Source organism: Medicago truncatula, chromosome 8 (genome assembly GCF_003473485.1).
Source record: "Medicago truncatula cultivar Jemalong A17 chromosome 8, MtrunA17r5.0-ANR, whole genome shotgun sequence".
In the NCBI taxonomy this organism is placed as follows: domain Eukaryota; kingdom Viridiplantae; phylum Streptophyta; class Magnoliopsida; order Fabales; family Fabaceae; genus Medicago; species Medicago truncatula.
In genome coordinates this window covers 39,778,749-39,803,380 of record NC_053049.1, presented here as the reverse complement: position 1 = coordinate 39,803,380, position 24,632 = coordinate 39,778,749, and the positions used below count along the sequence as shown (strand labels likewise).

General features: G+C 33.5%; 3 protein-coding genes across 4 annotated transcripts; 1 reads left to right on the top strand and 2 right to left on the bottom strand.

The window, feature by feature from the left end:
* Positions 1–2,564: 2,564 nt before the first annotated feature.
* On the bottom strand, positions 2,565–5,243 carry LOC11415888 (thioredoxin-like fold domain-containing protein MRL7 homolog, chloroplastic). The gene is made up of 4 exons (XM_003629696.4): positions 4,107–5,243; positions 3,278–3,362; positions 2,915–3,026; positions 2,565–2,774 (listed from the first exon to the last, which is right to left on the bottom strand). Exons 1-4 carry the CDS (start codon positions 4,862–4,864, stop codon positions 2,671–2,673), a joined length of 1,059 nt encoding a protein of 352 aa, XP_003629744.1. The 5' UTR covers positions 4,865–5,243; the 3' UTR covers positions 2,565–2,670.
* A 2,209-nt stretch (positions 5,244–7,452) lies between these two features.
* On the bottom strand, positions 7,453–14,580 carry LOC11413801 (probable acyl-activating enzyme 18, peroxisomal). 2 transcript variants are annotated; one of them, XM_039828817.1, is made up of 14 exons: positions 14,076–14,580; positions 13,849–13,981; positions 13,241–13,503; positions 12,964–13,165; positions 11,495–11,535; positions 10,991–11,119; positions 10,734–10,807; positions 10,395–10,615; positions 9,997–10,091; positions 9,708–9,924; positions 8,968–9,093; positions 8,495–8,596; positions 8,039–8,245; positions 7,453–7,895 (listed from the first exon to the last, which is right to left on the bottom strand). In XM_039828817.1, the coding sequence occupies exons 1-14, from the start codon at positions 14,342–14,344 to the stop codon at positions 7,782–7,784; spliced, it is 2,193 nt and encodes a 730-aa protein (XP_039684751.1). In that variant the 5' UTR covers positions 14,345–14,580; the 3' UTR covers positions 7,453–7,781. The 2 variants fall into 2 exon arrangements, with proteins under 2 accessions (XP_039684751.1, XP_003629743.2); XM_003629695.4 differs by having other exon boundaries at positions 8,495–8,593.
* A 1,372-nt stretch (positions 14,581–15,952) lies between these two features.
* On the top strand, positions 15,953–19,187 carry LOC11409755 (pentatricopeptide repeat-containing protein At5g44230). Its single transcript, XM_003629694.4, has one exon. The coding sequence runs from the start codon at positions 16,150–16,152 to the stop codon at positions 17,998–18,000; it is 1,851 nt and encodes a 616-aa protein (XP_003629742.1). The 5' UTR covers positions 15,953–16,149; the 3' UTR covers positions 18,001–19,187.
* The last annotated feature ends 5,445 nt before the right edge of the window (positions 19,188–24,632 follow it).

Sequence of the window (24,632 nt, the reverse complement as noted above, 5' to 3'; positions counted from 1 at the left end):
CAATGAAAAGGAATCGAGTTATTAATAATGATATATTTTTATTTTTGTTGAATTTATTGACCTTACCTTTTCCATATTTTACGAAAATTGTTTTCAGCCACTGGAGTGGAATATGAATCTTCTTCATTTCCTTTCAAAAAATTACTCTAGTTAAGGTATTTTGGATTGGATTTTACTCATTTTGTATAATTTAGTTTAATTCATTTTTGGATTGACTTTGCATTTTCAGTAATCCACATATATTTTTGAAGTTTTTAATTTTTAAAAAATTAGCATAATAAAATGATATGTTGACTGTTGTGTGATTTGCCTAAATGTATTTGTCAAAATGTTTCAAAAAATCTATTTTTCTTTTTGAAAGATGTTTTAAAAATCTACGCATAGAAATTAATCTCATATTATTTTTTTGAGTAATTGTGCTTCATTATTCCTTGCAACATAAATGCAGTTGTAACACCGGACTCCGGAGAAAGTATCTTCAACATTCTACGCTTGTAAACACCTGATATATTTTAAGTAAATCACAAAGTTTGTCCATGGTTTTGTAGAATCCCCTCAAATAAGACTCTAAGATTATGAATAGTTAAAAAGATATTTTCATTTTAATTGTCTCTTATCTTACTCTCTAAATAATTGTCATTTTAAAATACACATGCAACATTTAATAAGAATGTTTCACAATGAAGAGACAATTATCATGTTTTATCAAACTTTATTTACATATCGATCGAATTCTAGATTACTACGACACTTCCGCTGCTAGAAGTGAACACAAAATAAAAAATAACATTGAAGATTTGCATATAGGGAAGCGTTTAACGAACGAACACTAAAGTCAGCTGGAAAGCACCTCGCGCATGATTGGGTTAAAAAGGAGCATTGATGGCTTGGTTTCTACGGCTAGAGGCAACGAAGCAAGTTATGAACTTTACAACTGGATCAAAGACCTTATCAAGTGATTCTTATATGATCATAATTACTCCGGTCACTTTTGAATGTTCAGAGAATGAAAAGAAAAAAAACTACTCTAATTACATATGGTAAATATATTTATATTATCATTTTTTTTGGAAAAGAGTAAAAACAACATATTTAACCTGAAAGAAAAAGAAAGAAGGCTGGCCTTAGGTTAGTGTCCATTGGAGTTGGGTTGCTTTCATATCTTGGAAGGAATGAGCTTTAGTTAAATTAATCAATTAAGTGTAAGTAACAAGAGTATAAAGCATTCCCTAAAAAAAAAAAAAAGAGTATAAAGCAAGCAATGCCCATCCTGATGATAGTGGAGTATGGTCCACTCCCCATACTACATCGATGTGCTAATTTCTGATGCTTTGCTTGACAATGTTAGCATACAATTCTTGATATCTTTTTTTTTTTTTTTTTTTTTATAATAAAGCAATACAATTTTTAATACTTTTAGTATGTTTTGTATTTAAATAAGTTTACATTGCTCTTGCTAAATAAGGAATAAATAAGTCTCGTAAGAAAAGAAGTGTGGTCAACAACATAACCTATTTTCCTAAAAATAAAAATACCCTATTAATATTAATAAGAAAGGCGCCAAACAAATTGCGTCAACCTCTATAAATTTATTTTGTTCCAATTGCTTTGCTCCATTTATGAAGAAAATAGATACATTAAATAGATTAGTATTTTAGTGGATTCCAATTGGCTATCATGTGTGTCTATCTATTTTATAAATGGACAATAAATAAAGCAAAACAAATGGAACAAGCTTTTGTCAACAAAAAAAAAAAATGGAACAAGCTGAACTCTATAGTATTTTTTACCATGAACTGCAATGAAACTAAAACTAGAGACATTGAGAAAACACATAGAGCTTGTCATAAAAAGTTATGAAAAATTGATTGTGATGGTCGAATTAGTTAATCAGCCTATTGAAATTAGCGATTGCCTATTAATATTGATAAGTGTGGAAACAATGTGAATGTCATTCAAATATGCACTGGCTCTACTTAATTTTTATATAATGATCAATCGTAGTAAATTAAACTAGATGTATCTATCACACATGGACACCAAGAGTAAAATAAGCAAGATACGAAGGGCATTTTAGAGCATTGACAAATAAGGTTTGGCATGTTCAATGTTGGTGTTCCACACGAGGATGTGTGATTCCATGTGTGCCAACTTGTAGAAAGTGGTTGGTTTAGGCAGAGGATATAAATCTTGTGGAAGCTTAGCACTGCCCCACTATCTTAATTCTCAAAGTAAGAATCTCTCCCTTTGGATTCGCCAACGAATGGCGATTATTACATTAAACTTGTGTTCTTCAATGAATGTGCATTTGGTTGTATCTGAATTTATTTTGATTTTTTTAACATGGACAAAAACAAAAAGATTTTAAAAAGTTTATGATGGTTTAAGATAATGAAAACTGTATTACTTTACAGCCAGACAAATCTCAAGGAAAAGATTTCATATTCGATTTTCCTACCACATGCATTTTCAAATTTTGATCCATCACACAGACAGGCATGGCAACAAATCACTACCATACTCGTTTTAGATGATCAATTGAGAATGGAGGCTGGTCAACAAGATTTTTTTTAGGTTGGAATAGTTTTATATATTTAATTTCATATATTTCATCATTATTGTAATATAGAATTGCAGTGCTACAAGGACCATGTGACATTGAAAAAACAATTAATGACGTAAATACAAGGCCTTATCATCAACCCATGCAGGCTTCTTTGCATTGTAATAGAAAAATGCAATCATCTGAACCAGCTCATCCGCAGTTCTGAGTTCTGCAAAGACATAAGCAACAGTGCATCATTATGAGGATAGAACATAGACAGGAAGAGAGTGCATGCCTTGATGCCAAAACCAAACAAAAACTATGCTTCTGTTACACATTGAAGGTGAAGAGAATGAACAACAATCTCACCTTTCTCCCTGTACACCATCTTATTCCCTCGTAGAAACAAAATTTGAGGACATTCTCGAACTTTCAGGGCATAAGCCAAGTCTTTCTCGATGTTAATGTCAATCTTAATTGCCTACAATAGGAAATTTAAAGTAATACGTGATTATGGAAAACATAAGAGACTCCAGGTGTTATATGGTGAGGTTACCGCTTATAACACTTGTGTACTGATAAATAAAGGAAAAGATAAATCTAACTAGTGACTAGTGAGTGATCATGAAGTAAGGTTTATAGTGATGAAAAGCAGTCATCAATTTTTTCATTTCAGGTAATGTAATAGATGAAAAATGCAGTTTTAGTACACTGAAAAGAAATTGACCATACCCTGGGAGGTAAGCGATCTTTAGCACTCCAGTACACCTTTATTGCTTTCTCCAACTCTTTCAAATTTTTCCAGTTATCATTTGCCCTGTGGAATAGCAAAATCAAACACCAAAGGCTGGATTAAGCTATAAGTTGTTGGGGAGTCTAGAAGCATCAGGAGCAACAGCAAGCTGACTAGAACATGACATATTCACTCAAAAAGCATTGAGTATACAAAGTCACCTTTTTATATATCATTTATTTAGTCCAATCCTAACTAATGTGAGACTAATCATTCACATTTTAATTCCAACATAGGTACCTAGGAATTATTAAATCTATCAACATAACATTATATTAATGTGAGCATTTACATACACTCAAATTTTAAAATAAAAAATACATATAACTAACACAATTGTTACATAAATTAATTTCTAATACACTTTTTTATTTATTCCTACATTCAACCTATTGGTTTTTTGCCTTATAAATTACAGTACCTACGAATAAATTACAATCATCTTTTGGGAACAACTGACATCTTAAAAGCAAAAGGTAAGTAAATCATAGTCAACACAATATTTTGAAAATTTGGATTTTTTATAGAGAAGAATCAATTTCATGAAAGCACGTTAAGACTTAAGACATTATATACCGATTAAACTGAGTCTATAGTTGGACAGAAGCACTCAAGACTTGTTCACATGACTTCAAGCATATAACCAACAAATGCATGTTTTCTTTGAAAAGTGAGCATAAAAGTATATATCTTATATATGAAGTATTGCCTGAAATTTTACCATTTTTAACTCCATCAAAACCATATAAGAATAGGAATTAGTAGTACCTGTTATAGCGTTCAAAAACAAGTACGATTAAAGGGCTTGGATGGAAAGCAAAACTCTCCCACTCCAAACAATTGATCTCCTGAACCCAATTATCCTCAGTCTCCCCTTCCCAATCAATTTCAGCACCATCATCTCCTACAACATTCTTAATTGGATGCTTCTCAAAATACTCTGAAGCTCTTATTCCCCACCCGACATCTGTATCTAATGGCCAGCTCTCACTCTCTTCCTCAATCACCGCCTTCTCTCCACCACCATCTTCCTCTTCTTCCACCTCCTCCTCATAACTATCATCATTGCCCCGTTTTGGTTTTGATTCACAATCATCACCAACACTGTCCTTCATTATATCTTTATGATTCTCTAAAGCACTCGCATTTTGTTGCCGAATTGCAGCAAACGTGTTTTCCAGTCTGTCACGTACAAAATCTTCCACTTTCATCGCCTCACTTTTACGACCACGCCTTGGCTTCCTTGGAATTGTTGTTGGAAATTCATCCTCAGAATTTCTATCATCTTTATTAATGGATACACCATCTCCACTTTGGAAAATTTTCCCCTTGTTTTTTGGTCTTTGTTTGGATGTGGGATGATTAGGTTCGGGTTCGGGTTTTGAGCTAGAGTTAGTTGAAACAGAACATGATATTGAAATAGGCTTTACAATGTGATGAGTAGATAAAGTGGAATAAGATAAGAATCTCGAATGAGAAAAAGGTGAGAACGTTCGAGGCATAAGAGCTGTTTGGAGAATCAGCATTTAGTTGAATAGAAATTGAAAACTATGGTTGGGTAATTTTAACAAACAGTTGGTGCTCAAAACACGCGGGAACACAAATATTCACTAAACTAACTACTTACTATAATTGGGGTTTCAAACAAGTCGTGAAAAGAAGCTTCTGAGAAGAGAAGAGAAGAGAAGAGAAGGAACAAATATATACCTTGTTGTAGCTGTGATTATTTGAACGTTCTACTTTTCTTTTCCCTCTTCCTCCTAGCTCGTTGCTTTTTGGTAAGGTAACCATGCTATACTACTCAGTTTTCTGTATCGCCGCGTATGTATAACATCTTTTAATCCATTTCGGTAATTACTACTTAATAGTTTGAGCCATGCTACTTACACCTCCATAATTAGTAAAGAGGAATCACTTACAATTTGAATTCTTACATAAATATCCTAAGAAAAGAATATGCATCGTGTTTTTGTAATAATTAGTTAATCCTATGATTACGAGTCTTGCAATAAAAAAAATAAAATAAGAGTCGTCGTTTTATTGTTTATATTAAATAGTAAAAGATTTATTATAAAGTTAAAAAGAAGTATCTAAGTTTATGGCTAAGAGTAGACTTAGTTTGTTGGCGTATATCTGAGATATGTCTAATAAATGTTGGAATATTATTAAGAAATGTTTGACACTTGTGTTCAAGGCATCTATGAGAAGTGTTGGTGTTCAAAACGTATTTGACATGCAAGCATCTTAGCATGACCCTAATAATTTTGTTAACAACAAATTGATGTCGGGGTTATTATTGATCAGGTCAAAAAACTTGCTAACTTTTAGGTCAATTTTCTCTTTGATTCTCTATAATGTTAATATAAACTAACTCAAGTTGACGTTTCTCTTAACCATATAGATAATCAATATAGAGTAAGTTTTTGTTAACAATATAGAGAATCAAATAGAAGAGTAATCCAAAAACTCAAGGGTGAGATCCAACCCATTGAACACTTTCTATAACACCGTGCTAAGGTTTTTCATTGGCTAGCTCCAAATAAGATATGAATTTAAATATGCAAGTGTAAAAAAAAATGCAAAATCACTAGCACTACTGACAGAAAATGTCCCTTCTAAAACATGGTTAGGGTGAATGGTTGTAACTTGTAATTCTACAATTAGTTTTGTTTTTTCCAATGATACTTGTTAAACAATTTTTATACTTCATTCGTACACACATCACTGGTTAGTGTCACTTATTTTCATAACTTTGGCAGAAATTTATTCTATCCTATATTATTGTAGTTATAATCTCCAAGCTTCCAGAGACAAGGATTGATTGTCTTGTTCATCCCTGGCTTATTTATTTATGCACATGAAAAACTTAGCTAAGCTAAGAATCTTTGAATCTTTTTTTTCCTTACAAGAACCTGTAACTTATAGGAGAATAAGCGAACTGTATATTCTGCTAGCTTAATTCAGCTAATTCCTCTTTCGTGATCTCTAGCATAAATGCAACATAATCAAATACCTGTATGTAAAATGAAATCAAGAATGTAAATTTATCAGAATCGTTCCCTTTTCTTCACATTGCTATAAAAAATATCCCCAAGTTGTTTATTAAAGAAATAACGTTTTATAAATTAGGTCGAGATCAAACCAATGGTTCAATCGGTTCAACTATAGTTGAAATAGATGACAAATACATACACTAATTAATCGATTAAAAATAAAAATAAAAATGCAAAGATAAAACGGTTGAACCAAATGTGGTTCAACTGCGATTCAAGTAGACTGCAGTACAACTAGGATAAAACCAACGGACAAATTGGTCAGTTATCGGATCGGTTCAACCGGCATGTTTGGTTCAATTTTTGACACATTGATTCTAAGGCTTGCCACCCTTATCCATCAAAGATAACAATACATTTCCATCCCTGAAGTTAATCAAGTAATAATTTACATCCCTGAAAGTATACAACCTCCCTTAGGCAAAAGAAACCTACTGGTTGAATTGGTTTCATAAAACCTTTATACATGAAACTATATCATGAGAAAGATTTCTGTGTAATTTGAAACTAGAAGCAGCAGAGAGGTGGATTTTGAAAGCTTCGAAGAGGGACAATGCAACATATTCATGTATTAATTATCATAAAAAATTATTATTTTTCCATAAAGCGAGCACAAACTTGGAAGTTTTTATATTCTCGTATTAAAAAGCATAAGATATCTCCAAGAGAATGATATAATAAGAGATGCTTAATTTGAAAGAATAAGGTGACAAGAAAGGAAAATACTTGAGCAACTTACGTTATGAATGTTATCAGCATGATTGCGTGTTTCCTTTGGCAACATTGAAGCATCGGTTAAAAATTGGTACAAACTAGCGGAAGAAGTGTCGGCCTAGTTTGTTAGCGCATATCCAAGATATGCCAAATAAGTGTTTGAACGTCACTAAAAGATGTTCGACACAGTTGTTTAAGGTGTGTCCGAGAAGTGTCGGTGTCCAAAACGTATCTGACATGCTAGCAACTTAGCATGGCCCTACTAGTTTTCTTAATAACAACTTGAGCTTGGGGTTATCATTGAATTTGCATGTGCCAAAAAAAATGCAAAATTCACCTGCACTACAGACAGAAAATGTCCCTTCTAAAACATTGTTATAACAACATTGTATGAATGGTTGTAACTTGTAATTCTATAATTAGTTTTGCTTTTCTCCATGATACTTAGTAAACAATTTTAAAATTCATTCATACACACATTACCAGTGTCACTTATTTTCATAAATTTGCTTATATGCCTAGGACTTCACGTGGCAGAAATTTATTCTATCCTATATTATTGTAGTTCAAATCTCCAAGCTTCCAAATCAAATGATTGACTGTCTTGTTCATCCCTCACTTATTTATCCACATGAAAAGGACTGCCTGTCCTTGTCTGCAAGAGAATTCATGGTCACTAAAGTCTGCTCTGAACCGATAGTTCATGCTTCATTTGATCCCTCATCACCCTCCTCAGGATTTTGTTGGAAGATGTTCGAGGAAACTCGGGAACTATCTTAACAACGCTTACCTGAAATAATGTAATGAAAAGAGTTGGTTGTGAGCATTAGTTACATCAGTTAATCCCAAGTCAGTTCAGTTTTCAGTTTTCAAATAGTAAATAATAAGCTTCAATCAATTCATAATTGTTCAAATTCAACGAAAGGGGCAGACCTTAAACAAAGGATTTAGGTTACTTTGAATAGCTTTAGAGAATTTCATCCTTAGATTTTCCGCATTTGAATTGTATCCTTCCTTTAGAACTACAAATATAACAAGCTGTTCTGGGCCCCTATTTGCAGTTGCAACACCGACTGCAGCTGTCTCCAAAATGCACTCATCAGCCCTGTCACATACACGCTCAATTTCTATTGAACTTGTCTGCATATCAACAACAGAAAATTCTACGTGTAAATAACATTATCCAGTCCATATAATGCCAAAGAGCGATGTTCATGTTAAGTTAAACATACTTCATTAAGCCCAATAAAAGAATTAAATACACAGAAATTCTCCTCTTTTTTTCCATTTTCTCTCCTGACCTCCCTGGATTATGATTTTGACTACGCTCAGATTCATTGAAATTCGTAGTAGTTTTCTTATTATGCATTCTTCCTGAAAGAGTCACACCTTTATTCCACCAAGATTCATGGTGTCATCAGCCCTCCCCTGTACGATGATATAGCCACCAACCATTCTCTTGATTATATCTCCATGTCTCCTAAGAACCTGCTAATACATATATCATGATAGACATGACAAGTTATAGCAATAATAGCAGAACGAGACTAGCCAAAATTACAAATTAAGCCTATGTAATTTATAATGGATTGTTTGAAAATCCTTAATATATATCCAACTAATATACAGTACTTTTGGACATTTGATTTATCCAAAGTTCAGAATAAAAGATTTTCCTATCTTTTACGTCAAGAGTTGCACATGAAAACAACCCTTAAAAGCATTCAGAACACATGGTGAGTATATGTTGCCCTTCCCGAATGAAAGAACTGATATTTCAAAGTAGTTGTATTGAAATGTGTTGGTATTACATGACAAAATGGGAAAATCATTCTAAGCATACTAATTGAAGTAGTGGATACCTTTCCTTTATACAAGGGCATTCCCTTAAAGTAAACCTCATCATGGTCGCCATTCAGCAATCTATCAGATGCTCCAAGAGAGACAGGGAATAAACCCACTTCACCAACACAAGGAACATTTTCTGGCTGTCGTATTGGTCAAAGAGAGCAATAAATCAGAAAACCTATCAATAAGTTTAAGAGTGCAATAGAGACTGAAAATTACAAGAAAAGGTTTGCGAACATAGGGCTAGCATAAAAATAAGATTTGTACAGAAACAAGTATTGAAAATGATTCATGTGCAGAATTCAAATTGACGGCTATTAGGAACTATGGGTCATAAATTTTGAGGCTAGGGTGTATCTATTAGGAACTATGGGTCGTAGATTTTGAGGATAGGGTGTCTGATTAGCCATTATCACACCAACATACTCTGTAGAACCGACAGTTCTGATCAGAGGTGTACTTAGTGTTTGGCACGTGTTGGTGTACACTGACACATGTGATGACGTTCAATTAGTTCATTTTTTCAAATTGTAATCAGTGTCCAGTGTTTGTGCGTTATCAGTGCTTCATAGCCAACGTAACCTTTCCGTTCCCTAGTCTGGAAGATGAAGTAAGCACACATACATCACCTTTGCCACAACAAAACTATACTTATGTATTGGCACAATGTAATGTGGTGAGAAGTGGCAGACTGGCCGCACAAGTAAATAAAATTATGACCAAAGAATATAAATTATCCAGAATAAGTTCTTACATACGGAACTCCATTGTCGTCAAGAATGACAAAGCCAGTTGTCATTGATGCTGTGCTGAATGCCCCAAAAGCTTGAGGCTGCAGGGGACTTCCCGTAATGTAACTGGATGCAAGCTCAGTTCCTCCGCATAATTCAATGATAGGATTGTAATAAGATTTTGAAGAAAGCCATAGATCATCATCAACATTTGATGTTTCTCCAGTTGAACAAAATAATCTGCATACAAAGGCAGTTTAGTTCATGTTTCTTAGCAGCTATTTTATTGTTTACACTTTCAATAGATATTACTTAATTTTTGCCCAATCCAAGCCCTCCATACATCGAGTACTCTTCCAAGATTTCACTAAGCTTGGAACGGTTCCCAAAATGGTAACACCTGCATCCTGAACAATCATAGTACAATGAATAAAGTTGTGCCTTTGTGTGATGTACTTGCTGAGAAGGAAAATATATGATAGGCATGTTATAGAATCTGTACACCCCAACACTTTAGTAATCGAGAGGAGAACTGTAATAATGGTTCTCATTACAAATCAGCGTTTATATTTTTGTTTGTTGTTCCAACATTTTAGTTGACCAAAACAATAATTGATAACCACCATACACGGAAGGAAATATTAAATAAATTAATTATTTATGCAGAGAAAAATTATAAAAGTAATGAAAAATTAACTTGGAAGACTCGCCTGAACAAATTTCCCAAAACCATGGCCTTGAGGAGATCCGTGGTACAAAGCAAGAGTTGCACCATTTAGAAAGCAGTGATATAACAGAGTAGGTCCTATCACCCATCCCAAATTTGTAGGCCAGCAATAGACATCTCCAACTTGAACGTCAATAGCAGCCCATCCATCAGCAGCACTTCGTATTGGGGCAAGTTGAGTCCAAGGAATAGCTTTTGGATCTCCTGGTAAAAAGCCAAAATATAACCAGAGAATCAGTATATTGAGTGGAGAATATTAGGGCAAGTTGAGTCCAACGAAAATCTACCTAATATGTCATACATAATAAGGGATAATCTTTACCTGTGGTTCCAGATGAGAATAGTATATTAGTGACAGAATCAATCGATTGATAGACTGGAGAGTAATGATCTGATCTGCAAAGGGTCCGGTGTTAAGGTCAGACAAAACAAAACTTACGAAAGAGAAAACATGAAAATTCTCAATCTGTCTCATTTGACCCATTTTCGGGATATTTTGCTGTGAGTATTTAGTATGTACAAGTAACCACTTAATTGAATTAAGGTATTGTCTAATGAATTCATTGCAATATGCAATACCTGGAGTTCTGACTTCCAGAAGAGAGAAAATCTTTCCATGATAAGTCTTGTTCCCTTAATTGTACAGCTACATCATCACCTATCACAGGGAGCACGATAACTTTACTTGCAGCTGCCTCAATGACTCGACTGCAAAGACAAATATGCAGAATGAGATCTCAAATCATATATGTGCTTAAAGAACGGTTGTAAATCCATCTAACAACCATTCAAACAGTAAAGCAGTCGAGAAGCAGTCAAGTAAGTATTTTAAATATCAGCATCTAGAATTGAAACATTAACTAAATAATGCATCAATATATGATCATTACATAACCTAACTGTCTTAAGTAAACTTTATTTTCACTTAACATGCCAACTATCTTTAAATAGATAAATCAGACTAAGGCATCATAAGTCATAACAATGACCCAGAGTCCCAGACCCAAATAAAGCATGATTCTGGTATTCAAAAGTTGAATTGCTGCCAAAAATGTAGTAACAAGTACTAGTGATTTATTTTACCTGTACAATGGGATTTTCCTGCCACCTCCTGATATGAAATCCTGAAAACAAAAGCTGAGTGAAATACCATTTTAATTTGTTAAAAAATTGGAAATTGATAGAAACCCACTCTAATATTGATGAAAAATGGGAGTTAACCCAGAAATTGCAGAAACTGAATGAAAGAAACAAAAATGGAGCACTATAGTAATTAGGCTAACTCTTCGAGAGGTTCGCTTCCTCCTAAGTTTCACTTTTCTCGCAGTATACTTGCTTGATTTTCTTTTCCCACTCTCTCTACTTTGAATAATCTAATAGACTTCATACCTTCTTCATTCTTCCTATCCTGGGTGCAATTTTTCCAGGCACTTAACAATGGAATGTTCTATGCGTAATCCCTTTTTCAGTTTTTCCTCACCATTTTTTGCACTTGTAAGTCATTTTATTGGTGAACCAGGGTATCCGAACAGGAGAGGAGACAGAGACTATTCCCTCAAGGTACCAAGATACATTTGAGGGGCTGATTTTTTACAAGAACACCTTTTTACCCCTCCCCCCTTTTTTATTAAAAAAAGTATACGTAGTACTGGTAAAATATGAAGTAAAGCAATATAAATTTCAAAAGGAGTTTTAAAAATCTGATAGAATGTTTGTTATCTGAAGATAAAATTTCCATGTAGACTAGACATAAACAATTTGGTTTGAAAGGTTAATCTTTCAAGGGAACTCCAGAAGATAGGATCTATTCCAACAGATAGGTTGGAAATACAGGCACAGCTGAAGTTTTAGAAAACAAAAAGGAATGGAAAATACTGGCACTCTTGCAATATGATTTTAAAGGAATCATAAATGCATCCAGCTGAAATTTGGTTCAACCATTATGAAACAAATATAAGCAATGCTAATAAAATTAATAAATGTTGTTAGACAAAGATGTTCAATGTGGGAAATATCAAGAGGAGAACTAATCTAGTGTTCCAAAACTTGGGCTTATTTTTGTGTTTTTTTAATCATCAATTCTATCAAAAGCTTTTCCTCACTCTAGTAAGTGGATCGAACCACATGGATCCAACAATCCTATTTTTTCAGTAGAAAACAATATATTTAGAAACGATAATTAGATTGAGGTGTTTCTCAGTAGCTTCTTACAAAACTTTTTTGCTGTTTCTCTGTATCTGTTTTTTGAGCTTTCCTTTGTATGACCAGCTCTTCTCACTGGAAGCCCAATGAATCTTATCCTCACATAACCAAACAATCCTAGTCAAGTACTACCATTTTTTTTATACGAGGCACTCAAACACATTATGCATTGAATCTATCATACAGGAAACAGAAGACATTTAGAGTTGAATGAAAATGAAACTTTCTGAGGCACAACAAGGATTTGCTTATTGTAGTATTCCTTCAAACACACAATGAATACTGCTATGATACTGAGAAAGACAAATCCTGCCAAAGTCATAAACATGGTACCAAATTTAGAACATTACCTGTGTGAAAACACCCTTTGCATTGGAAACACGGAGTCGAGTGGCAATTTCTTTTGGTGCAAAGCTATCAGCTATTGATACCACAACACATCCAGCTAAAACAATGGCCAGATATATAATCACGGCATTGGCCGTCATTTGCATGTCAATTGCAATTGCATCACCCTTCAAGAAATTGGCATCTATTGCATTCGCCACCAACCTGGAAATAACATGACAAACACATTAAGAAAACCAAAAGGGTGAGGTACGACATGAGACATGAGAAGTGACATACATGACTTGCTGACGAAGCTGTTTGAGAGTGATACGATTAACCTCGGAGTTATCAGAACTTTCATCCCTCCAAACAATGGCTATACTGTCGTCTGGTTTGTTAGGGTGGGAGCTAGGTTGCAAACAACAATCAGCAATATTGAGAACAGAACCAGAAAGCCATTTTCCTCCGTGTTTTGAAGGGTCGGAAGATGTATCTAAAATGCATTTTGGAGGTTCAATAAAGGAAATAGAAAGTTCCTTTAGAACAAGAGACCAGTACACCTGCAGTATACAAGAGAGGTTGAAACTACATTACAGAAATAGAATGAAAACTATTGTGAGTTCTACAGTGGACCTTCTTCATATGTGGTCCACCATGGACCAGAACTTAAAATTATCAGAAATTCCAAAGGGTCGACAATACTATTTAGAAATAAAAATTCATGACCCTTCTCATATTTATGGCTAAGACAATGACTTGATTAATGTCGATTCTATACAGGCTACATATTTATTTACCATTATTTTAATCAAACCAACCGCTATCAATTAAGTCATTATCTCATTTGTGAAGGTGGTCCATATTAGAATTGATCTGAAAACTATATAAAAAGAAAAGAAACTTGCATCGGGGTGTTGAACAGAGAAGTTATGAAAAAGAGGAAAACTAGTAATAGGATCTTTGTAGGAGGATGCTCCCAAAAGCTCTGAACCATGAGCTTCCATGAAACAACCCAGGTTGCCGCGTCTTGCTTGCTCTCTAAATATGGAAACCAATCAATCTAACAGTAAATAAACACATAAACAATGATACATATAAGCAAGCACTATGTATAATATATAGAGTGACTTACAGAGAAGGAAACCAATAAAGAGGAGGAGGAGAAGAAGAGGAGTGATGATGATGATTATAGATGGTATAATAGAGAAGCTGATGCAAGGGATGAGGGTATGATGGTTTGAGGACTTTGCGGCTGACGAGGTGGCGCCATGTGTCAGCTGAGGAGAGTGAGGACAATGGCAGTGACAGCAAAACTTCCTTCAATTCATTGGCTTCAGTAGGTGATAAACCAGCTTTTACAAAATCGTCGACACCCAACTCCATTATGCTCTTTTTTCCCATTTCTTCCAACTTCAAAAATGTAATTGTAAGCAAACATCAATGGTTATTCAAAACTTCAATGCTGTCAATTCTGGCTGCCTTCGCTGGTAGTAGTACATGTGGTTGTGGAGTTTAGTAGAGTCAACAGGTGGAGCCCAGCCAGCCTCCCTGCCCACCTAACATAGTCTAGTTTGGGAGTAGGTGGGATTTGCATCTCACATGTTTGAAAATCCATGGTTCTATCTTACTTATCTTTTGACGATTTCAAATTTAATCAAATATTTATTGGTCAATTTTTTTTTTTTAAATGAACTTCAATGTTATAGACATACTGAAAGGCGATTCCGGGACATCAGTAAACACATCAACCATTTCCACAAGTACATAATGGAGAAAGGGAAGGGGAATTAAGAAGCCTAGAGTTATCTATGTTTGTTGAAAGAAGTTATCTATGTTGACTTGATATCAATGAATATTTATTTGTCTTGTATTATGTCTATAATAACATAAATAAGTAAATAAATTATTTTCCCTAAATAAAAAAGTAAATAAATCATTTTAATTTTTGACAAAAAAGAAAAATTATTTTAATTGATATCAACTTCACATAGATAAGTCTATCCATATTTTTCATTGAATAAATTGAATTAAAGATAAAATTATATTAGAGTTAACTTAAGTTATGATGAGATAAATTTGGTTAAATTCAATTATTTAAATATTTTTTTAGACAATCAATTATTTAAATAGTCAAAAAAGAAAAAAAAATATAAGTAAAATATTTTAAATACAAGATAAAATTGAAAGAAAAAGTACATCGAATTTGAAATTCCATTTATATGTATTTAGATACAATTAATAAATTTAGTTTAAAAAAAATATTTAGATTTATTTATTTATTTTTAAGAGTGAAGACTCAATTCAATCTTTCACAATTTTCTCGCAAGGCAATAACTTAAAAGAAAAGAAAAAATAGAACACCAAGAACATGGTTTGTCGAGCGCCCAAACTTCGTCAAGAAATCTACATAACAGTTTTCCTCTCTAAACACATGTTTGATGTGGGGGATGTGCTTTTTTTGTAAGATATTTGATGTTTTTCATAATTTGATATTGATAATCAACAACTATATTCGATTTGACATATACTATAATCAAATATTTATTTCAAATAAGATTAAAATAAATCATTTTTATACTATTTAATATTGTTTCTATTTTATTTTAACAAGGTTTAATATTGTTTCTATTATAGTACAATGATTCTTATTATTATTTTTATGGTGGCCGAGGTTTGTACCTCGGATCTTGTATATTATGTACTGTTCTTACCAGCTAAGCTCACGAGGACCAATGAATCTTATTTCAACGTTATTTAACTAATTTTTAATTGATAATTTAAATACTCCCTCCGTCTTTATATGTAATTCCCCTTTACTTTTTTTACATTTCTTAATCAGTGTAGTTAATGTGTCTAGTTTATGTGTTAATATTATCAAATTGTCTTTCGTATATGTGTGTATTAAATTTGACTTTTCATATGTTAAGATTAGTTAGTAGTATTAATTATGAGTATATTTAGGAACAAAAATGAAATGAAACGACTGCTTAGATATAGCGTGAATGGAGTGATACATTGTGAAAAGAATAAGTAGTTTATCATCTTTTATACTGTATATAATGAATATTATAGCTTAATTTGAATTTAATTTCTCAAGAATTGAATTGTTCATCGAGGAAAATTGTGATGTATCAATCATTATTAAATCAGTGAGTTTGTGTTATACCCTCTGTATCTGATCAACAAAGAAATCCATCTTGTAGAAGATGGTTGTTGGTCGAATCCGTGTTTTGGAATGGGAAGCCGTACGAATAATCGAATCTCATTGCACCACACTCAACCACGCAAAACAACTCCACGCTCACATCTACCGCAACAATCTTCATCAATCTTCCTACGTTATCACCAACCTTCTCCGTTTCATCACCACTCTCCCTCACATTCCCGTTCACACCTACCCTCACCTTCTCTTCTCACAAGTCCATTCCCCTAACCCCTTTCTCTACTCCGCTCTCATTCGCGCTTACGCTCGTAATGGACCCTTCCACCATTCCATTCGTTTATACACTTCCATGTTAAACAATAACGTTTCTCCTGTTTCTTTCACTTTTTCAGCTCTTTTTTCGTTGCTAAAGAATCCTAGCTTGGGATCACAGCTTCATCTTCATGCATTCTTGTTTGGTTTTGTTAATGATTTGTATGTTGGTAACACTATTATTCATATGTATGTGAAGTTTGGGGTTTTGGACTGTGCACGTAAAGTGTTTGATGAAATGCCACACCGGGATGTGGTTACTTGGACTGAGTTGATTGTTGCGTATGCAAGAAGTGGTGATATGGATTCCGCGTGTGAGTTGTTTGTTGGGTTACCTGTTAAGGATATGGTTGCTTGGACTTCTATGGTTACTGGGTATTCTCAGAATGCCATGCCGAAGAAAGCGTTGCAGTTTTTCCGGAAAATGCGAGAGGCTGGTGTAGTGACTGATGAAATTACATTGGTTGGTGCTATTTCTGCTTGTGCTCAATTGGGTGTTTCTGGGTATGCTGATTGGATAAGGGAGATTGCTGAGAGTTCTAGATTTGGGTCTGGAAGTAATGTTTTTGTGGGGTCTGCTTTGATAGATATGTACTCTAAATGTGGTAATGTGGAGGAGGCTTATAATGTGTTTAAAGGAATGAAGGAAATGAATGTTTTTTCTTACAGTTCTATGATTGTTGGGTTTGCAGTACATGGTCGTGCTCGTTCTGCGATCAAATTGTTTTATGAGATGTTGGAGAATGGGATAAAACCAAACCATGTTACTTTTGTAGGTTTGTTTACGGCGTGTAGTCATGCTGGCATGGTTGAACAGGGTCAGCAGCTGTTTGGTGCCATGAAAGAATGTTACGGTGTTTCTCCAACTGCAGATCATTATGCTTGCATGGCAGATCTTCTTGGCCGAGCAGGACACTTGGAAAAAGCGCTCCAGCTTGTTCAGACAATGCCTATGGAGCCCAATGGAGGTGTGTGGGGAGCACTTCTTGGAGCATCACACATCCATGGGAACCCTGATGTTGCTGAAATTGCTTCTCGCAGTTTGTTTGAGCTTGAACCTGATAACCTGGGGAATTATTTATTGTTGTCCAAAACGTATGCACTGGCTGCAAAATGGGATGATGTATCCAGGGTCAGGAAATTGATGAGAGAGAAACAATTGAGAAAAAATCCGGGGTGTAGCTGGGTCGAAGCGAAGAATGGTATTATTCACGAGTTCTTTGCTGGTGATGTGAAACATCCAGAAATTAATGAGATAAAGAAGGCGTTAGATGATCTTTTGCAGCGACTGAAGTGTACTGGATATCAACCAAAACTAAATTCTGTGCCATATGATATTGATGATGAAGGAAAGAGGTGTTTACTTGTGTCTCATAGTGAAAAACTCGCTTTGGCATATGGACTGTTAAGTACAGATGCTGGCTCCACTATAAAGATTATGAAAAACCTTAGGATATGTGAGGATTGCCATATTGTAATGTGCGGCGCATCCAAACTTACAGGAAGGAAAATTATTGTGAGGGATAACATGAGATTCCACCACTTCCTTAATGGAGCTTGCTCTTGTAATAATTTTTGGTGAGCAAGACTAGGTCCATGTGGAGGTTTAAAACAGATACTTTGGTGTTGGAGGAATAACTTGAAGTGGGGGTGACCATTTTCTGTTATTGACAAATGTAAAGAATTGCTTTGTGGCTGCCTACATATTGACTATCGATGAAGGGTATTTAAATTTTAAATCAACTGCACACCAATTTACTTAACAAAGCTGATTTATCACATCAGGGAGTTAGAGATGGAGAAGGAAAGTTGGAGCAATTCTTGTGTGAGCATTGATATTTAGAGGTATAACCAATCAGAAGCTCAATAATGTATTTATATATTATAAGAGCTAGTTTTGAGGTTCTTTGGTATATAGAATTCCTTATGTAGTAATTAATTGGCAAGTAAGGGTAACTGCAAGACAAAAACAATTCTCATAGAAAAGCAAATGTTATACTGATATATGATCAAGTATAATTAGGTAAGATCAAGTGATCCTACATGGAGATGGGGAATCAAAGGAACCCTATTATATTGATTCTGATTGAATAGTAAAACTTCAAATAGGAAGTGACAATGAATAAGACATTTGAAAACAAGGAATGATGAGGTAATGAAGAAACCGGCTAAAGGAATCCCTTATTGTTTTTGGTCTTCTAGTGGATATAGCAGGTTTCTTTTTGGTGTTACACTACAGTTCTTATGACTTGATAAACTCAAAGATCTCTTTGCTTCAGAATTAAGGGCTTGCATGATTCTGTGCTTTCTCTAGGTACTTGCATTTTTGCCAGCACCTAGTTCACGTTGTTAGAACACATACAGACTTTCATTCACAGGCTGCTAATTTGTCGACATCTTGTCGGAAGAACAACTTAGTACCCTCTCCTGCTGCACCCAAAAATGGACTTGTATAGCTGTTATTTACAAGAGTTAGAGCAAGGATAAAGTAGAAATAATGGATGGATTTGGGAATCATATATTCACATTGCATCTATCTTCCTTTTTTTTAATGTCATATTGCCTCTCATCCCCAAATTTCGCTTCAAGGAGAATCCTCAGTGAACCTCATGATATTTCTTTAATTCTTTGTTGAAATTGGGTTAGCAACTTAGCATTTTGTATGACGTGGATTCCTTACAAGTGAGAGATATTGATTGGTCCACAATGAATAACCTCATAGTGTTTTAGCATTTGACAATGTACTGCTTGATTCTTTTTCTTAGTCCACTCTAAATTCCTCTCAGCTGAAAACACTTACCTCTTTAAGATCAAATTTTGAAGCTTCTTTATTAGAATTTAAGATCAAATTTTGGCTACATACTAGAAGTCTAGCATGTAACCAAAAAAAAAAAAAAAGTCTAGCATCTTTTTTTTTTTTTGGTGAAATGTTTTTGTTTTATCTGGTAAACAAAGAAGATATTTAAAAAAAAAAAAAAAGGCAAAATTGAAGGTTGTTTGAAATGAACATACTATACAGGTGTTTAGACTGTCCTAGAATTATATTTTTCTATTCGATCACTTCGAGATTAAAAAAGTAACATGATACAAGATAATTTAGAAGTTTTTATTTTTTGGAACAAATATTATTTTTAAAAGTTAAAAGATACAGTTTTATGGTTTTTTTTTTTTGAGAGGTACAGTTTTATGGTTTGAATTTTTCGAATTGTATAATCATCAATTTACTGGCCCAAAGCAATTTGATTATAGTTCAATTCGTGACGATCATAAGTTGAAAGCTCATATTCTTCGATCATTGATAAACAATTTATTGGGCAATACACAATACAATTACCACAAAAAATACAGATTCTGAAATCAATATTGTAATTTAGCAATCTCCCCGTCGCATTCTTTTAAAAATCTAAAACAAGTTTGAGTTTTTAATTTAAAATAAAAATAAAAATAAAAAATTATTGTTTTTTTAATAAAAATAATTATTGTTTTTTAGAACACAAATAATTAGGATACTCATATTTCATGAGCTTGTGCTAGACTACTCCGAGGGTAGTTTGTTATAACATAATATATTTTAGGAATTTATTAGGACACAGATGAGCGAACATTTTTAATTCTCATTTACTCATCAAACATTTTATTTTATCTCTTTTAATTATCTTTTAATCATTCACTAATATATCACATGTACCATATCATTCTATTTATTTGTCCTCGTGAGCTTAACTCTTCAAACCCCAACCACCACAAAAAAAATCATTCTATCTATTTATTTCTCTTAATTATTATGCACCAACAATTTTTAGATAAATTATGCCGGCATCCATCCAATAATATACAATTATTGTGTCTTGCTATAAAAAAATGCTAAAACGTTATACATCGTAAGATATGTTTTTTTTTGAAAGAACGTCGTAAGATATGATCGTATTGTGTTTAAATTGCCAATGCATATTCAATTATTAGTTGAAACAATTTTTGGTTGGACTTAAATTTACTTTTCGACCTAACATCGAATGATGATTAGTACATAGACCATTTGAATAGTTCAAAATTTCGTGAAAACAAGCTGTCATATGGTTAAATTTTTGTAAAAGAAAATAATAAAGAGTTCAAAACAAGTTAAAATTGGTTTTTAAATTAAGTTTCGTTAACTTAATTGGTTTAAATTTGTGGTTCAGTTCATAAACCATTTAATATGGTTCAGTTTTTTTTTGTGGTCCAATTTGATTCAGTTTATAGATACAATTCAGTTAACCACATTTTTGCACAACAGAATCTGATGCACTTTTATGTAGAAAAAATACTTATAAAAATTGTGTTACCATAGGTTGGTTGAGTAATGTTGAGTGGTCTACAGAGCAATCACCAAATTAGATTACTATGACTCTTCTCCTTAAAACTTTTTTTTTTTTTTTGAAGAATAAAAAATGAGATATATTAACACTGGCAATAGACCCTCTTAAGCACAAGATGTACAAAAGAGACCATCCCAAAAAGAAACAAAACAGTCAAGAAATAATTACAACAGAGAGGTCAGTCGATACCCAAACACAGTAACGGATTCGACCACCAGTTTTGATTGCCATAAACAAAAGTGGCATTATGAGCTTTAAGCCACCATAGAGAGTGATATTTAACTTTTTCTAATAGATCTATCAGGTAGTTTGAGCATTCTGAAAAACCCTATTGTTACGTTCAGTCCAAACTAACCACACTCCCAGGAGCCACAGTAGCTGCATAAACGAACATCTTTTTCGAGACATTCCAATGGAGTTAGTAAACTGATAGAAGTGATCATGTAATATAAACGGATCTACTCCGGAAATGCCCAACCAATTCCTTATATGCTGCCATATAGAGCCAAAACATGCACAATGAAGAAACAAATGAGTTGCCGATTCGTCAAACCCACAAGCCGCCATGCACGTAACATCCGCTTGCTGAATAATAAGCCGCCTGAAAAGATTTAATTTTGTGGGCAACCTGTCTTAGAGCAATCGCCACGCGAGAATCGAAACCTTCAAGCGAAACTGCTTATGCCAAACTAGCTCTTCCGCTGTAACAACCATAGGAGCCTGCTGATGAGTTAAAATCTGATAGGCTCCACGCACTGTATAGCCCCCACAATGTCAGGGAGCCACTGCCACCTGATGGAGCTTTGAAACTGTATGGTTAACAACAAAAAAGAAAAACGTCAATGCATATAAATAAATCATTTTTTTTGTCGTAAACCTACGATTTCAAAAGAAAATTGTGCTGGTAGTATGGAGTTGGACAATAGATGAGTAAATTGTAATTATTTTGGTATGATATCAAACTCAAATAACAATTTTGGTGACACGGTGTAAAAAATATACTTAAATAAGTGTCAGTTTGATTAAATGAGGGAGAGAAAATATAATAAAATGGAGTTTCACATGACTTAATTCCCGGGTCATGAGTGTTTTCACACCAAACAACAGTTCCACAATCATCAGCCACCGTCAACATAGTAACATAACCTGTACTGCTTTCATCTATGTGCAGAGACTACTTCTATAAGTCCCACATCGAAAGAAAATATAAATATAAAAAGAAGGATTGTATATATAAACGAGCAGTAATACTCCAGAAGTATTTGTGGTATTGAATGTATTTTACCGTAAAGGTAAAAAGCTTCTCCAGATTATAAAGCGGTTAATTTTTGCATTTCAGTCTGTATGTTTAAATATTATAGGTTAAAAGATTCTCCTAAGAAAATGTTCGATGGATTGAACAAAAATGATTAAAAAACATGTTCCTATATTTTTTATTTTGTTCATACCATTGAATTTTTCTTTAGAAAATCTACGAACCCAAAACAATTATACAAGTCCAAGTTTGTTTCATTTCTAATTTAGTGTAAGCTTTTAAACTTAACGAAGTCTAGCATCGAAAGAAATCTTGAAAATAGGAAAAATGGTATTGTTGATTGTTCCCAAGTTCTTCTTTGCTGGTGATAAAGAAAGCAATAGATGATTTTATATCATTCTATATTCTATAAGGTTAATATTAAAATATAAAATATTTCATCGTATAATAAATCTAATAATTTATACAATGAATATTTTATATTTTAATATTTAATTTTTGACTAACATCCATGGAACATAACGAGGAGAGCCATTGTTTGAAATATCATTTAATTTTGGGATTGCTCCACTCATTGCTCACCAAATTTATCTCCTTTGCAACATGCTTAATTACCTACAAGAGATCATGATTAGTCTCACTCCCAATCAACAGTTCCATGATCGGCAGCAACCATCATCAACATTGTAACATGCTTTCATCGATCCCTTTTAACTATCATTTAGGGGCGAACCCAGACATTTGATATTGGTGTGGCAAAACTTTCAAAGAAACTATATATATTAACAAAGTAAAACATTGACACCTTAAACACTACAGCAAAATGATTTGGGTGAGAACATTTTACCATGATGTTGCAGCCTTGCAGGTTCGACCTATGATATGTAGACAACTTATATATAAGTCAATATATATGAAAAAAGGGGAAATAATCTGGTGTGGCAATTGCCACACCATACCTTATGGTGGGTCCGCCCCTGCCATCACCTTCCGTATAAACCACAGATACTCTTGGTGTATGTTTTTAAATAAGAGAAATGATATTTGTACAACCATTTTTGTACAACTTTTGTACAACCTTCTCTCTCATACTCACGATATCTTTTTATTTTCTCTCTATTGTTTTTGACCAATAAGAAGAGAACATAACAAGATTGTCCCAAAAGTTGTACCAAAAGAATTGTTCAAAAGAATTGTTCAAATATCACTACTCTTTAAATAAACAAGTCCCACATCGAACATTTTCTTGGAAATAGAGAGTAACAATTTGAATGGTCTCAAGGGATTGAAGGAAATCTACCTTGATTTTAATGTCAAAATGTTTATTTGTTGAGTTAATAGATTCTTTTCAACTGGACGTTTAGCAGAGCATAGACTAAAAGCGTATTGTTGCGCGTTTTATTTTTGTTCAGGTGAGCTCAAAACATTATTAACTAGTTCAAGTTTTTTTTGTTTTTTTCCTTCTACAATGTTTTTACATTATTCCTGCTTCATCTTTCTTTTTTAAGCCAAAATGATCCTTTTTTTATTTTACCTCAGTTAGACTAATTCAAAACATTTTTTAGGGAAAAGTAAGATAATTCAAAACATCTTGTATGCAGTGGCGGAGCCACGTTCACCTCAGGGGATGCACATGCACCTCCTCACATTTATAATTTTGCACTACTATGCTATTATATTTTTATGTTGAATCCCCTCAGATTTCTATTTTGCACCTCCTATGCATCTGACTTTGAAATTTGTTCGTAGATTTAAACACACATCTTTTTTCTATTGGATTTATTTATGTGCTGACTTGCCGGAGCCCATCATTAGTTATTACCGATGCAATTCAGCTTTTCTTGTTGATTATATTTACCTTCTTCTTATTATTATATTATAATAATTATTTACTAAAATACCAAGAATGAATCTCCTGCTATCGAATTTAACAAGATATACCACTAAGCCCATACGAATCATATTGGTTGATGCGCGCAAGTGTTATTTATAACTCATATTTCATAAAAAAAATCTTATACCAATCTCATTTTTATTACCTTGTTAAAAAACTTTTTCTTTTCTAAAGTATTGATGATATTACTTATCTATATTATTGGTGATTGATGATATTACTTTTCTAATGTCAAATGGTAAATATTAGAATTTACGGGTAGTGTAAGAAATTTACAAAATTTAAATGTTAATATAACAACTTTTGAAGTTAGCCATGATCGTTTTTATATTATGAATATTGCGAAGACTATGTTGCGTAATCAAATGGAGGCAATGGGATGTATTACACCACCAAAAAAATATATGGAGGCAATGGAGGAGCGATTATTATCTCATGACTGAGAGATGTGTTTGATAACATGAATATAATAGGTTGATAAACCGCATTTTGGACCAACAAAAAAAATCGATAAACCACATAATGAAAAATTGTATAATATGTTTTTAATTTTGATTACAATTTTTTTTTTAGAAGGATTACAATTTTAAATCAGTTGGTAGAGACAATGCATAATATATGCAAAATTCGGGGTTCAAACTCCGACCACCACAAAAAAAAATACATTTAGATTCGTCGCTTGAACCCCCTGGTCCAGGGTCCTGGCAACG

Excerpts from the sequence above, each read along its gene's own strand:
- LOC11415888 (XM_003629696.4), bottom strand. The coding sequence starts at position 4,864 with ATGCTGATTCTCCAAACAGCTCTTATGCCTCGAACGTTCTCACCTTTT. Across the intron at positions 3,363-4,106 it reads GTTTTTGAACGCTATAACAG|GGCAAATGATAACTGGAAAA; the intron begins GTACTACTAATT and ends GCTATTCCACAG. Across the intron at positions 3,027-3,277 it reads AAGATCGCTTACCTCCCAGG|GCAATTAAGATTGACATTAA; the intron begins GTATGGTCAATT and ends TTCCTATTGTAG.
- LOC11413801 (XM_039828817.1), bottom strand. The coding sequence starts at position 14,344 with ATGGGAAAAAAGAGCATAATGGAGTTGGGTGTCGACGATTTTGTAAAA. Across the intron at positions 9,925-9,996 it reads TTGGATTGGGCAAAAATTAA|ATTATTTTGTTCAACTGGAG; the intron begins GTAATATCTATT and ends CTTTGTATGCAG. Across the intron at positions 7,896-8,038 it reads ACCTAAATCCTTTGTTTAAG|GTAAGCGTTGTTAAGATAGT; the intron begins GTCTGCCCCTTT and ends ACATTATTTCAG.
- LOC11409755 (XM_003629694.4), top strand. The coding sequence starts at position 16,150 with ATGGTTGTTGGTCGAATCCGTGTTTTGGAATGGGAAGCCGTACGAATA.